The following is a 15,974-nucleotide window of genomic DNA, read 5'->3' as shown; positions in this document are numbered from 1 at the left end:
CTCATCACCATAGTTCAGCCGTGGCTTTACCTGGCTGCTGGTCTTCCTCTGTCAGAATAGAGGAACGCCATTTTTCTTACAGGACCTGCAGTGGTCTCTGCGTGAGCTGGCACAGTTAGAGGGGGGAGTCGGGGGGCCAAGATAGAGATCTGACCCCTGCTCCGTGGCAGGTTAGGAGCGGAAAACTGGGTGGTGGTTTAGCAACTGCGTGTTCTCCATTGGGCATCTTTGGGGATGATTGACAGGTTCTCTCCAAGCTTGTGGTGGAAGCGACCTGAGCAGTTGGGGGGAACCTGTCTTTGGGTCCCGCACCTTTAAGTCCCCTGTTAGGGGTTAGCCGGCGGGACCCCCCTCATGCAAGTGCATGGCAGGGTCTCAGGTGAGGGCATGGCCCTTCACCTGGATCAGCATGGAGCTACGCCCATAAGTTGCCCCGGAAGTTTTTCTGACGTCATTTTCCGCCCCAGAAGCAATTGTTTGACCCTGCGGGTCCTTGTTAGGGTTATAGTTAATTTATGCTAATTTATTGAATAAATTATGCAAATTTAATTAATAAAAATGACCCAGGGTCTCAGGTGAGGGAGGGACCCCTCACCTGGACTAGCATGGAGCTACGCCGATATGTTGCCCAGGAAGTTTATGTGACGTCATTTTCCGCCCCGGAAGCAATTGTTTGACCCTGCAGGTCCATTGTTTGGGTCATATTTAGATATTTTAATTTATGCTAATTTAGCTGAATAAATTATGCTAATTTTGTTTTTAATAAAAATGACCCAGTTTAAATCCAGCTCTTGTGTCCGTGTCATTACTCCATCTCTTCTGCAATAGCACCGGCAGACTTACCCGCCGGTGCCTTTTGCAGGAGGGTCGGGACGACACCGGACACATGGCCGCCGCCATCTTGGATCTCGGCTGAAGTCTCGCGAGATCGCGAGGCTTCAGCCGAGAGTCAGGCCAGGGTGGCCTGATTGCTGACGTGGCCGGGCGGGGCTTGCCAGCCCTATAAAAGGGCGTGCAGGCCCGGGTTTGGCCTGTTCGCCCGGACCACGTCAGCAGAGCAGACACCCGCCCGCCCTTCCTATTTTGCAGTGTGCTATTATGTGTCGCCCTAGGGGGCCGAATGGGAATTTTTTGCGGCCCGGCCTTTTAGCCGGGCCGTTTTTTCGCCCATTCCACACTGGGGAGAAGGATAAGCGGTTAGGGGGTGCTTGCACCTTTTTAGTCTAATTGGCTTACCTTTGGTCATTTGGGTAGGCAGGTTAGGGGCGGAAAACTGGGTGGTGGTTTAGCAACTGCGTGTTCTCCGTTGGGCATCTTTGGGGATGATTGACAGGTTCTCTCCAAGCTTGTGGTGGAATCGACCTGAGCAGTTGGGGGGAACCTGTCTTTGGGTCCCGCACCTTTAAGTCCCCTGTTAGGGGCCCCTCACCTGGACTAGCATGGAGCTACGCCCATATGTTGCCCAGGAAGTTTATGTGACGTCATTTTCCGCCCCAGAAGCAATTGTTTGACCCTGCAGGTCCATTGTTTGGGTCATATTTAGATATGTTAATTTATGCTAATTTAGCTGAATAAATTATGCTAATTTTGTTTTTAATAAAAATGACCCAGTTTAAATCCAGCTCTTGTGTCCATGTCATTACTCCGTCTCTTCTGCAATTTATACATGGTATGCTTGTTTGTATGATTGGTCTCTTAAATTGGGGGTTTTTAGATTATTTTTAATATTAGATTTGTTTATATTGTCTTCTTTATTGTTGTTAGCCGCCCCGAGTCTTCGGAGAGGGGTGGCATACAAATCTAATAAATAAATAAATAAATGATACCCTAATACAATAAATCTCTTTGATAAAACCAGTACTTGATGTAAGTACAAATATAAATGCATAATCTTAATTTTGTTTCTTCTTCTTTTCAAAGGGCCAGAGAAAATACAAAATTTACATTGTCGGCCACAGAACTCGACTGCCATTGCATGCTCCTGGATCCCTCCAGACTCTGACTTTGATGGATACAGCATTGAGTGCAAGAAAATGGACACAGAGGAGATAGAATTCTCTAGGATCATAGAGAAAGAAAGATCTGTATACAACATCATGACCCTTGTTCCCCACACAAAATACTCAGTGTCTATCAAAGTGCAATCAGCTGACATGACCAGTGAGATGGTAACAGACAACAGCATCACTATGATAGATCGTAAGTCACTTCTGAAGGCACACACAAAACTTAATGAAGGAGAAAATATAACAGGGGTGGGGCAGGAAGACTCCAATGTGTGATAAACAACTTGAAATGAATGCCCAAATGTATTATTTTGCTGTCTTAGATCCATTTTTCTGATTTTTCTGATTTTTAAAGGAAATATTTAAGAAATTTTCTAGATAAGAACCGGGTCATCAAGATGTTTTGGCCTCTACTTAAGAACCATTTTCTACTTAAGAACCCGAGCCTGGAAAAATTTCTCAGGAAATTTGAGAGCGTCCCGAAGGCCCGGCCATCTCTGGCTTTTCTGGGCTGCCAGAGGAGCCTTTTAGTGGCACTTAAGGAGGCTTTGTCAGCCCAGAACGAACGGATCATTTTCCTTTCTCTGGGCACATGGAGAGGGAATAAACCACTTCACTGTGGTGACTCCCTCGCACTGCTTCCCATACACCCAGCACAAGATTGCCTCCCGGGTCGTCTGGGCACGGAAAGGTAAAAGGGGCACTCACCTCATCTTCTTCCTTTGGCAGCGACTGTCCTCTTCCTCTTCTTCCTCCCACCCAAATTCTGAGTTTTTATTTCTTTCCTAATGGGTTTGCATGCATTATTTGCTGTTACATTGATTCCTATGGGAAAAATTGCTTCTACTGTATTTCCTATTGTTACTTTTAAAACAACTAATCTCATATGTTTTGGAGCAAATAAGTATCATAATGGCCAAGTATAAGCCATTACCTTATTTTTCAGAATATAAGATGCTCCGAAGTATAAATGCAGCTAGCTTTTGGTGACGAAAACAAGAAAAAAAAATCCCTCTGCCAGCAATTTGCCTCCTTGCAGCAAACAGTTAACAGCCTGTTTCAGTTTCAGCACATCCTGATTAGCACAAGCAGCTGATTGTCGGTTGGGTCATCCTCCCGATGATCAGCTGTTTTAGGCTGCAGAAATTGCCATAGCCTATTGCCATGTCCACACACCCCATTTTCAGCCTCTTTTAGGGGGGAAGTGCATCTTATATTTTGAAAAATATGGTACAGTAGTCCCTCACCTATCGCTGGTGTTACGTTCCAGACCTGGCCACGATAGGTGAAATCCACGATGGGGAATTTATCGACTGATAGTACTTATTTAAGTATTTATATTGTAATTGTTTGGTAAGTTTTCATTGTTTTAAGTGTTTATAAACCCTTCCCACACAGTATTTATTTTAGATACAGTATTTAAATACAGTATTTACAATTTTAGATTTTTATTTTTTTTTAAAAACCTGCCGATCGAGTTCCTCAGAAACCCGCAATGAAGTGAAGCCGCAGTAGGTGAAGCGCGGTATAGCGAGGGACTACTGTACATTTATTTTAGAGGGAGAACTTGTGAGATGGAAGATACTGCCACAATTAATTGACTTTTTGTAGGTCAAGTCTGTATTTGAGCTAGGAATATTAAAGATTTCATTTGGTTCTCATTTTGAAGTGTGCTGGTTCTTCATCCCTTCAGCTAATATACAAACTGGACTGCAATTATCCTAACTATACTTCCTCCAGTTTGCAATGAAGTTCTCAACTTGAAATATGTATGGTATATTTTGCTAAATATATTTCATTATAATGAAAAGCTTTTCTAAACATAAATGATTCATAGATACATTTTTTTTAGGATAAAAGGTATTTAGCAATAGTTATTTTTATGAAAAATTGCATTCAAGACACATATATATATATACTGTATATACAGATGCAATTTAACATAAAAACAAACGAATGGGGGTAATAGGCTAAACACATTAGTTTATGAAATGGAAACTTAGAAAATTCATTTGGTTAATTTCCATTTATAATTTTGTCACAATACAGTTGATGGCATTTGTAACACCACTCTCATTCTCATTAAGGCCCTCCTCAACCAGCTGCATATATTCGAGTGAATAAAAAGGATGCAATTATTACCAAATCCACTATCCACTTCACCTTCAATTGCAGCTGGTTCAGTGATACCAATGGAGCTGTGAAGTACTTTACAGTAGTTGTGAGAGAGACTGATGGTATGTTTTCATAGAAAATAGCCTGCATTAATATGCTTCCTTTGACACCGTTTTCTACCACTGATTGGCAAAATATTATTATGACTACATGAGTGACTAAAATCTAAGCTATTATTTAAATTCCAAAGCAAAATCCCAGAGTTATTCTTTAGAAGTCATAATACATAATATTTAGCCTCTTTCATTCTGTCTCTCCCAACCCCCATTCTTTTCTAGGCAATGAAAGAATGAAGCCAGAAGAGCTTCACCCTTTACCCTCTTACTTGGAATATAAACACAACAATTCCATCCAGATCTATCAAACAGATTACTTTTTAAGTAAATGTTCTGAAAGCCCAGAGACCATTTCAAAGAGCTTTGATATTAAGCTTGGAGCAGAAATGGAAAATCTGGGAGGAAAGTGTGATGCAAATCAGCAGAAATATTGTGATGGACCATTAAAGCCCAGGACTGCCTATAGGTGAGAATCCTTGTAGGAATTAGGTCACAAAATTCAGTGTTGCTTTATCTGCATTACGCTTTCTAGACATAATTTCAACACTGTAAATAAACAGAATCGCTTGCACCACATGATATTATTTTTATAATAGCTTTTCCTAGGTCTGTCACATGTATAATGCTAAATCAATGCTATATCATGTCGGAGAATTTTGCAGTTATTAAACAAAGAAATAGTGTGAACTAGGAAAGTAATTAAACACCATCAACAAAATAATAGTGTTCAGAATAACTAAATGTCATATTAATTCATTAGTAATCCCCCATATGTTCAGTGAAGTTAAGAAAACCTTTTAGTAATTGAGAATAGATTTATATATGCAAGGTCTTCAGGAGTTCAGACTTAGTTCTGCACAAGAGCAGTGTACTAAAAATAACTGAGTGCTTAATTAAATGTGTACAGTATATGAAAGCCTTGGGTGATAATATTTTGCACTTGGCCTTAGAGATGATCAATCTGGATCAATATAAAGCCACTCTTAGAATTCTAATTATATAATTTATAACTAAAAAATAGAAATGGTTAGTGTTTTTATCCACCTAAACCCCTATCCTAGACTCAGGCATAAAGGCATTGTACAGTACATTAAGTGGTGTTGGTCATTTTAATTTAAGATGTAAGTATGTTTTATTAAGAAACACAATGATGTTTTATGTCCTAATGCTTGACTGACTGTGGGTATCAAATAAAAGGCTATTAACTCGGGTCTGTTTAACATTATGATGCTTTGTAAAATCTGATACACTTTGCTGTGCCAACAAACAAGAAATTAGGGCAAGTGTGCCAGTTCCTTTGCCAATATAATATTAATCCATATTGAGTATTTTAGAAACAGAAGGCAGCAAGAATTATTCTCTCATTCCCCCTTGCTCTCTCTCTCTCTGTGCGTGTTTGTGTGGGTGTGTACATATGTATGTATCTGTGTTTATACAGTATATGTATTTATGTATGTATGCATGTATGTGTTTGTGTGTGTATTATATTTTCACTAATAGTGAAAATAATTATAAAAAATAAGAAAACTGTTGAATAAAATATTTAATTAAATGCTATTTTGTTATATGTTAATTACTCTCATAATTGTAAATTGATGAATATATTTCCATTCTACAGATCTTTATATAACAGAATAAATGTTTCTGTTATATAAAGAAATTCAAAAGTCTTTTGACCTTCCATTCTGCATATCCTGCAAAATGCGATGTACCGGTGCCTCGAGGCTGTTGGGGTCTGGATGGGTGTCAACAGAATCAAACTCAATCCTGATAAGATGGAGTGGCTGTGGCTTTTGCCTCCCTGGGACAATTCCATCTGTCCATCCATCACCCTGGGGGAGGGAATCATTGACCCCCCTCAGAGAAGGTCCGCAACTTGGGCGTCCTCCTCGATCCACAGCTCACAATAGAGAAATATCTTTCAGCTGTGGTGAGGGTGGCGTTTGCCCAGGTTCGCCTGGTGCACCAGTTGCGGCCCTATTTGGACCGGGAGTCACTGCTTACAGTCACTCATGCCCTCATCACCTTGAGGCTCAACTACTGTAACGCTCTCTACATGGGGCTACCTTTGAAAAGTGTTAGGAAACTTCAGATCGTGCAGAATGCAGCTGCGAGAGCAATCATGGGCTTCCCTAAGTATGCCCATGTTACACCAACCCTCCGCAGTCTGCATTGGTTGCCGATCAGTTTCCAGTCACAATTCAAAGTGTTGGTTATGACCTATAAAGCCCTTCATGGCATCGGACCAGAATATCTCCGGGACTGCCTTCTGCCGCATGAATCCCAGTGACCGTCGACTAAACAGTGTCGTCTGGCGGGGAAGAGCCTTCTCTGTGGTGGCCCCAACCCTCTGGAACCAACTCCCCGCTGAGATCAGAATTGCCCCCATCCTACTCACCTTTTGTAAGCTCCTTAAATCCCACCTCTGTCGTCAGGCATGGGGGAATTGAGATATTCCTTCCCCCCAGGCCTATACAATTTATGCATGGTATGTTTGTGTGTATGTTTGGTTTTTAATAAGGGTTTTTAGCTATTTTAAATATTCGATTTGCCATACGCTGTTTTATTATTGTTGTTAGCCGCCCCGAGTTTACGGAGAGGGGCAGCATACAAATCTAATAAATAAACAAACAAACAAAAAACACACAAACAAATAAATAAATAAATATAAACAAATAAACAAACAAATAAACAAACAAACAAGGAATATTCTTGGAACTGTACAAAGAAACAGCAAAAGATTCTAATTATGAATAATTTTTTTTTTTAAATGCACTAACTGAAATTGAAAGCAACCTAAAGTCTTCTTTATAAATGAACAAATGCTGAGTTTGGGTGCTACAATAAGCAAAACACTTGATAAAAAACTTGAAGTAGAGACAGAAAGCAATATGGGTTGAGTTGATTTCCATATCCATATCCTTAAAAGTTAGGGATGGAAATGAGTTAGAGATAGATGGATGGATGGATGGATGGATGGATGGATGGATGGATGGATAGGTAGATAGGTAGATAGGTAGAATAGATAGATAGATAGATAGATAGATAGATAGATAGATAGATAGATAGATAGATAGATAGATAGATAGATAGATAGATGGGGAGAGAGAGAGAGAGAGAGAGACTCTTAAAATTCCTGTAATTTTCAGTACATGCTAGGGTAGGAAAACTATGGGCCTCCAAATGTTGTTCACTACAACTTCTAGTAATGGCTATTCTAAATAGGAGATGTGGCCAACACTAATAACCTTCCTTCTTCTATTCTAATACAGTCATATTTTCTATGATATCATTTGCACCTCTATCAATTAGTGCTGTGATTGTAAAGTATAACTACCTGGGAGTTTCAGTACTAAAACTTTTTATTTTTCTTTCCAGAATCAGCATCCGGGCTTTTACCCAACTTTTTAGAGAAGATCTTAAGGAAGTCCAAAAGCCCTTGTTCACAGATACATATTTTTCTTTGCCAATTGTGACTGAGTCAGGTTGGTTTTCTCCCTATCTTTCAATTTCTGACTATCAATGAAAATGATATAATAAATTTAGTAATCTTATCACTATATTTTGTAATTATTATTGTCTAGAAGAGCAATGGTGGATTGTACTTACTTTGGCTGCTGGTTTGGGAATGGAAGTCTCTGGGCATTCGCACATGTTTTGCGCATGCACAACATTTCTGTACATATGCAGAGCATTTTTATGATGTCTGGTGGGTGGGCGGAGCCTCCCGCCATCACTGCTAAAGGTTCGCCTGTAACCAGTAGCAACCCACAACTGTAGAGGAAGTAGTGGTTAGATCCTCCTTAAGGACCACTTTTGATTCCTTGAGGGATGATTATAGGCTTCATTTGGTTGAGAAAATTAGACCGAAGACAGTGGATTTTGAGATGAGATTAGCTATTCCAAAGCATTAGTAGTTTGATATTGACTTTCCTGAATCATTTTTAGAGACAGCATTCCATAAAGTCACCTTCTGACCATTGGATATATTCTGTTTGCCAGAAGAAGCAATTGAACTTATGTTTAATGGTTGACAAGCATTGTAAGATGTGGAGTTGAAAGTTCAGATAGAGTTTTAACATCTATAGCCTTTACAGAATAGAATATATTTGAGATTCAGTTCCGCTCCCAACTGAGATGCATTTGTCATTTAGAATGAATCTCAATATTTTAATCTATATTCAGTCCATAAGTTCAAAATTTCCTACTTATTGTCATTAGAAAAAAGGAGGGATAGTTTGGTATATGTGTCCAGCTCCAATTAGATAATTTTTCCAAAATTTGTACATAGGTTATTGAAATTATATGAGCAATTGGATAGAGCTTTTAAAGACCTGTAAGGCCAACTAAAAATCCTGTGCATATACACATTACTATCTGACAGATGTCTTACAAGAATACAATGATTGAAGATATCAAAAGTCACTGTAACATCAACAGAACTAACACATGAAGTAATGAGGAAGGAAAATGCTTCTGAATGTGCCTTACCAATTTAAGAATTGTAATTTTTAATCTAAAAGATAGCAAAAATAGTGTTGTATAGAAAATACTGTTGAGAATATGATAATTTTGTACATTTACCGGTAATTGAACATTTCAGAACAAAATAATACAATAAAATATTGCTTTGTTAATTGTTCTTATGTACATGTATAATGGGAAATTGATAAAATAGTTATTTTATTATTTATATATAGGTATGTGAACTATTGTGCCTTAGAAAAATGGTAAACAAAACCTTGTTCAAAAAATAAAAGTAATAACACTTAGGCTTATATATCACTACTCAGTGCTTTTACAGCCCTCTCTAAGCGATTTATAGAATCAGCATAATGCCCCAAACAATCTAGATCCTCATTTTAATGATCTTGAAAGTAGGGGCGGGTTCTACTTATCTTCTCTGCCAGTTCGCATGGCAACAGAAGTGCACATTTTGCATGCATATGCATCCCTTCCAAAAAATGACCCTCTGTGCAGGGCTGCAGAAGGGTTTTTTGGCAATCCACGGTGACCGGAGGACCAGTTTGGGAGCGTGGAATTGCCAGTCATCACTGTAGGTTTGGCGAGTGGCAGGAAATTTCCACTACCGGTTCTATAGAACCATTCCGAACTGGCAGCTTGGAAGGATGTAAGGATGAGTCAACCTTGAGCCTGGTGAGATTTGATCTGCCAGACTGCAGGTAGTCAACAGCTGGAAGTATGCTGCAGTACTACATCTCCGGGACCGCCTTCTGCCGCACGAATCCCAGCAACTGGTTAGGTTGTCTGGCGGGACCCAGGGGAGGAGCCTTCCCTGTAGCATCCCCGACCCTCTGGAATCAGCTCCACCTGGAGTTTAGGATTGCCCCCACCCTCCTTGCCTTTCTCAAACTCTTTAAAACCCACCTCTGCCGTCCGTTTCCGCTTTATGTATGATTTGTCTGGGATGTATGACTGTATCACTGGTTTTTTAATCATTGGATGTGTACTGTGTTTTGTTGTTGTGAGCCGCTCCGAGTCTTCAGAGAGGGGCAGCATACAAATCTAATAAATAGTAATAATAATAATTCTAACCCCTGCACCATTGTGACTCTTTTAATGTTCTTTAAAAACTTGTATTTAGTAGATTGTATAAATTAAGTGAAATGAAATTACTCTTACAGATAGTCTTGCTTAACGATCATTCAAACTTACAATAGACTTCAAAAAATCCATTTATAACTTATCCTCAGAGTTACAAGACTGCATCACCAGAGTCACATGAGTGCATTTAAACCACTTAGCAACCAGTTTGCATTTACAATTGATTATAAACACATGGCCATAACTTACAATTTTTTGTCATTTTCTGGCAGGGAAAAAAACCCCTGCCCATTGATTATGATTGATTTGCTTAATGGCCATATGACTCATGTAACAACCATAGGACTTGCTGAACAGCCACAGCCATTCACTTAATGGCCATCATAAAACATAGAAGTAACATAGAAACATAGAAGTCTGACGGCAGAAAAAGACCTCATGGTCCATCTAGTCTGCCCTTATACTATTTTCTGTATTTTATCTTAGGATGGATATATGTTTATCCCAGGCATGTTTAAATTCAGTTACTGTGGATTTATCTACCACGTCTGCTGGAAGTTTGTTCCAAGGATCTACTACTCTTTCAGTAAAATAATATTTTCTCATGTTGCAACTAACTTCAGATTGTGTCCCCTTGTTCTTGTGTTCACTTTCCTATTAAAAACACTTCCCTCCTGGACCTTATTTAACCCTTTAATATATTTAAATGTTTCGATCATGTCCCCCCTTTTCCTTCTGTCCTCCAGACTATACAGATTGAGTTCATCAAGTCTTTCCTGATATGTTTTATGTTTAAGACCTTCCACCATTCTTGTAGCCCATCTTTGGACCCGTTCAATTTTGTCAATATCTTTTTGTAGGTGAGGTCTCCAGAACTGAACACAGTATTCCAAATGTGGTCTCACCAGCATTCTATATAGCGGGATCATAATCTCCCTCTTCCTGCTTGTTATACCTCTAGCTATGCAGCCACGCATCCTACTTGCTTTCCCTACCGCCTGACTGCACTGTTCACCCATTTTGAGACTGTCAGAAATCACTACCCCTAAATCCTTTTCTTTTGAAGTATTTGCTAACACAGAACTGCCAATACAATACTCAGATTGAGGATTCCTTTTCCCCAAGTGCATTATTTTACATTTGGAAACATTAAACTGCAGTTTCCATTGCTTTGACCATTTATCTAGTAAAGCTAAATAATTTACCATATTACAGACGCCTCCAGGAATATCAACCCTATTGCACAGTAAAAATATTTGAAAAATGGAATGATGACCCATTTAACAATGGTAACAATTTATCATCCAAATTCCATGCTCACAAGTCAAATGTAAATGCATGTAGACCGATTGTTGTTGTTCATTACATCATATGACAAAGGATTACGAACAGATTCTATACCTTATTTCCCTTTTTATCTCATACAATTATTTCAGAGTCTTCATTTGGAGTTGTAGAAGGCATGAGCACTGGTTTATTCTTAATAATTATGGTTATGGCTATCACTGGATTGCTTGTTTGCAGACGAAAAATAAAGTGAGTTGAGATTTATATTTCATTCTTTCCCATGTCAAAGGGAGTTTTACTTTCCCAATTGTTGTGCAATAATTCCCAAATGCGACATGTTTTTAAATCAGGATAGATGAATAGATATTCACTTAATGATTTGGTGGCATAAGTCAGAGCTGGTTCTATGGTGTGAAAATGAGATGAATCATTTGCAAGGCTGCAATGAAACAGAGGGTTGCAATTTTGGAAAGTTCCATTTGTTTTCATTGTTTTTGCAACATATATTATGAAAGAATATCCTGGTCAAACAAAATAATATTGTTTCTTCTAATCCTGATCAAATTTTTGTATTGCAGAAGTGGCCATGAAAGAGCAACAGCAAAACTAAGCATTCGTAAGGATAGGCCTTCAGTTCATTTGAACTTGGGACAAAAAGGGTAAGGTTTATTACTTTGCAATTTTGCCTACCATATGGATGGTATCTTTACTTAAGCACCAGCTGACCTGTTGCTGTTGTTTTCTTTCCTAAACATCTTAAAGGAACCGGAAAATGTCCAGGTAAGAACCAATATCAAATCACTTAAGGTAAGACTGTCATTGATTATTTGTTTCATAGTTTGCTAACAGATTTTTCTTCTCTTTGAATACTTTAGCCTAATAAAAGTAAATCAGTTTGAAATGCACTTCACCAAACTTCAGGCAGATTCAAATTACCTTCTATCTAAAGAATATGAGGTAAGGATCATGGGGAGTGAAAAAAATATTCGCAACCATGTTTATTCCCATTTAGCCTTGGCTAGCAAATATTGTATTATAAAAGGGACTTATGAATGCACATCATTTATTTATTCAATTTATATATAATCTCCTTTATTTTGGCTTTCTATAGGATCTAAAGGATGTGGGTCGCAACCAATCATGTGACATAGCACTTTTACCAGAGAACCGAGGGAAGAATCGATATAATAATATATTACCTTGTAAGTTATAAGGTTGAATGTCAGCCTTTTTTTTTCTATTTGTGTATTTTTTCAGCAAGAACAAGTGACATCTTACCATTCAAATTCAGTTAAAAATAATATTTTATTTTTTATATTTAAAAAAATTATGTAGATCATTTAAAATCTCACGTAGAAGGTATGATTTCACTTTTACTTAATATAATCTAGACATGGTTTTTAATGTGTCTAGATAAAGGGCATTAATGTTGATTGGAAAAATAATAAATATTTATTTCTATTTATGTGACTCATGTAAGTAAAGTAAATACGGTAACTATATATAATGGTTCATATTTTTATTATATGAACCATTATATATAGTTTATTTTTATTATAATATATCCTTCTTATAGATGACACAACAAGAGTGAAACTTTCAAATGTAGATGATGACCCATGTTCTGACTATATCAATGCAAGCTACATCCCAGTAAGTGATCCATATTTCCTTTATATGAACTATTTAAAAATATATACTTTTTTCATCCAAAGAGAAGTTCTTATAACCCTCAACTCTTCCTGCCCATGTCTCCTAATCAATCAAATTCTTAATACTGTGTCAAACTAATTTCCATAAAACTGAAATTCTATTATCACTAAAGGGCACATACTGAACATGTTTTTAAACAGCATTAGAATCAGCAAATGATAATTTTTCAGATGTAGCTACTTTTAATCTTTAGAAGTAGATACAGCAGATTATTACAGATAGCACCAATGTTTGAAGATATATTTCATTCAGAAAACATATAGATGCTATTAAATAAAAGAAAATGGCAATGCCATGGTGTTTTTTGCTGTAAAGAAAAACAAATCATCATATGAGTAATATTATATAGATTCTATAATCTGTAATTAGCTTAGTGTTGAATACCATATTTTTCAGAATATAAGACGTACCGGAGTATACTTTTGGGGGAGGAAAATGGGGGGGGGGGAATCTACCTACCAGGAATTCATCTGGCTAGTGTCCTTAGTCTGTTCAGCTTCAGCACATTATTTTATCCCCTGGTTAGGACTGAATAAGCCTTTTTCAGAGGGAGTAGGAATGAAAACAAGCCTGCAAAGACTTAGGGCTGGAAAAATTGCTTCGGAGGGAGTAGGGATTTTTTAAAAATGCAGCAAGCCAGGAGGGATTATTAACACCACGTTAGGGCTGAAAAAGCTTTTTTCAGAGGGAATAGGAATGAAAACAAGCCTGCAAAGACTTAGGGCTGGAAAAAACTTTCAGAGGGAATAGGAAGCCAGGAAAATCATAAGCATCTAGTTAGGGCTGGGGGGGGGGAGCTTTGAAAAAGCCACATTCGAAGTATAAGATGCACCCAAATTTTCAGCCTCTTTTAGGGAGGAAAAAGGTGTGTCTTATACTCCAAAAAGTACATTACGTGTTGGAAGTAATGGTGGGAATTAGAGTATGTAAATGTACTCTAATTGTATCAGAAGGTACCACCTTTAAAATGATATATACAAAACAGAAGCAATTTAGGAATCCATGAAATTGGAAGGAGAGAAATGTAATCTAGCTGAAAGAAACATGTTCCTCTGGAAAATAGAATCGTCTTTGTTCATAATTTTCGTCAGGTTTTGACAGGTCAGGTTATTTTGGTTTTTGTGTGTTATTTTTATGATTGATCCTGATTAGTAATAAGATAAAGTTGCTTCTTTGAGACAAAGTAATCTTGATAGTTCTTTTAACTGCATGGATATTCCTCTTCTTATGTGATGACTACATGGATCTTCCCTCTTCTTATGTGAAGTATGAACACTGTGCTTTTAAACCAAGAATAGAGAAAGTTATCTCTGGTTACTATGGCACTATCTGAACTAATCATAGCCTTTTAATCAACAGGGCAATAATTTCCGTAGGGAATACATTGCAACTCAAGGACCTTTGCCTGGCACAAAGGATGATTTCTGGAAAATGGCATGGGAACAGAATGTTCATAATGTTGTTATGGTAACGCAGTGTGTTGAGAAGGGGCGGGTGAGTGGTTTTTTTACTTGTTAATTACTTCACAAAAAGATTATATCAGCTAGCACTGATAAAATGCCAATGATAGCATCCATGACAGAACTTGTTGCATATTACAGAGGCTTTACAATTTATGCAAAAAAAGACACAGATAAGAAATCCAGTTAGCTGTTTGCTTGGGATCATTATTTATAGCCTTTTCACAAGCTTTTAGACTATCAGCCAAAAGTGATGAAGGCATGCTCCATGTGAGAAGAAGGGAAAGCTTGATAGAGGGGTCCTAGTATTCAGTGGTATCAAATATTCATATGCCACTAATGCACAGAATCCTTATTTCCATAAAATTCTACATATACACAATGGATAACATATATTGCATGAGTGAATTTTCTCACAGAAACATCCATCTATGGATGAGTCAAAGAAATGGTTTGCATTTTGCATTTTTTTAACCCAGATGTATTGGTGTTGGAGTGTTTGGAAGATCCAATAAAAACCAGGCAGCTGTGGACAGTTAATTGTGCTCACTTCTCCTTTTTTGTAGACAATTCTAGTCTTTACAAATAAAAGGAGCAAATCTGAATCTAAGCTATAATTATGCAGAGTTGTTACCTACTCACAAAAATATTGACAAAAAATGAAGCTTTGTGAAGATTTGTCTATTTATTTACTTCAGTTTTTAAATGGCTTTTCACTCATATAGTTATTAGGTGGTATTCAAGAATATGTTCATTTTTATTAGGCAAATTCCATGTTGACATAAAGAATTAATTCAATTAAAATGTGCAGTTTTATCTTTATTAGAAGAAGTTGTAGAACAGATTATATTCTCAAATGATAAACATAAGCAAGCAAAAGGATCTTTTAAATTTAAGTTATTTAAAATGATATAGATAAACTCTAGTACTTTCTATTGATTTCAGAAAAGACCAGGGAAGAATGATGTTTCTTGCTGTATCAATTTTACTTATGGCTAATATATTTTATCCTAACTGATGCTTTTTGGTATTGTCAAAGCCAGCCTACATGAATCATATATGATAGCAATAAAAAAATAATAGAACATGAACTGTCCTAGGTACAGAAATTATTACATTTTTAACTATAGTAGTCAGAGCTGATAAAGGACATAATGATCCAGAAGCTTCCAAACATCAAAAAACAAGAGCTGATTAAAACACTTCCAGGCTATACATCCACTCTTTCATTTAGAACGAGCTGTACAGATACAGAACCAGGGGTGGGCTGCTGCCCAGATGGGGGGGAACACAGTGGGGTAGCGAAAATGGACCTCCACCCCAGAGCACCCAATTTATACTGGAAGATGTTGAAAGAAAATGCAGAGTGTCCTGCATAAGCCACACCCACAAAATGTTGGTAGCCATTCACTGTACTGAACCTACCTATCATAAGATCCCCACCTGACTAGAATGATGGTTTCTTGACCTAATTCAACATCTGCACCACTTCCTCTTACCCAAATAAGGATAAATACAGCTGAGTGTTACTAATATATTAATGTTCTTGGTTTATCACATTGCCTCTTTTTATTTTATTTTTTTTTATTTTTTTATTTTTTTTTAAAATTTTTTTTATTAATTTTCATAAAAACAAACAAATACATACAAACAATAAACATAAAGTGGGGGTGTATTTCCCCCGCTTCTTATGAAAGTATACATTCAAATGT

At 37.5% G+C, this 15,974-nt stretch overlaps 1 protein-coding gene across 1 annotated transcript in view; it reads left to right on the top strand.

Moving 5' to 3' along the window:
* The window catches only part of PTPRB (protein tyrosine phosphatase receptor type B), a 92,856-nt gene that overhangs the window by 43,619 nt on the left and 33,263 nt on the right, over positions 1-15,974 (top strand). The window contains 11 exon segments of the mRNA XM_070755704.1: positions 1,921-2,199; positions 4,094-4,243; positions 4,460-4,703; positions 7,616-7,722; positions 11,239-11,338; positions 11,668-11,748; positions 11,852-11,869; positions 11,965-12,046; positions 12,201-12,291; positions 12,666-12,742; positions 14,162-14,296. Of these exon segments, the coding sequence (XP_070611805.1) occupies positions 1,921-2,199; positions 4,094-4,243; positions 4,460-4,703; positions 7,616-7,722; positions 11,239-11,338; positions 11,668-11,748; positions 11,852-11,869; positions 11,965-12,046; positions 12,201-12,291; positions 12,666-12,742; positions 14,162-14,296 (1,364 nt within the window).

The sequence above is a fragment of the Erythrolamprus reginae genome, chromosome 6 (genome assembly GCF_031021105.1).
Source record: "Erythrolamprus reginae isolate rEryReg1 chromosome 6, rEryReg1.hap1, whole genome shotgun sequence".
NCBI classification, from domain to species: Eukaryota; Metazoa; Chordata; class Lepidosauria; order Squamata; family Dipsadidae; genus Erythrolamprus; species Erythrolamprus reginae.
This window is presented reverse-complemented; position numbering and strand designations above follow the sequence as displayed.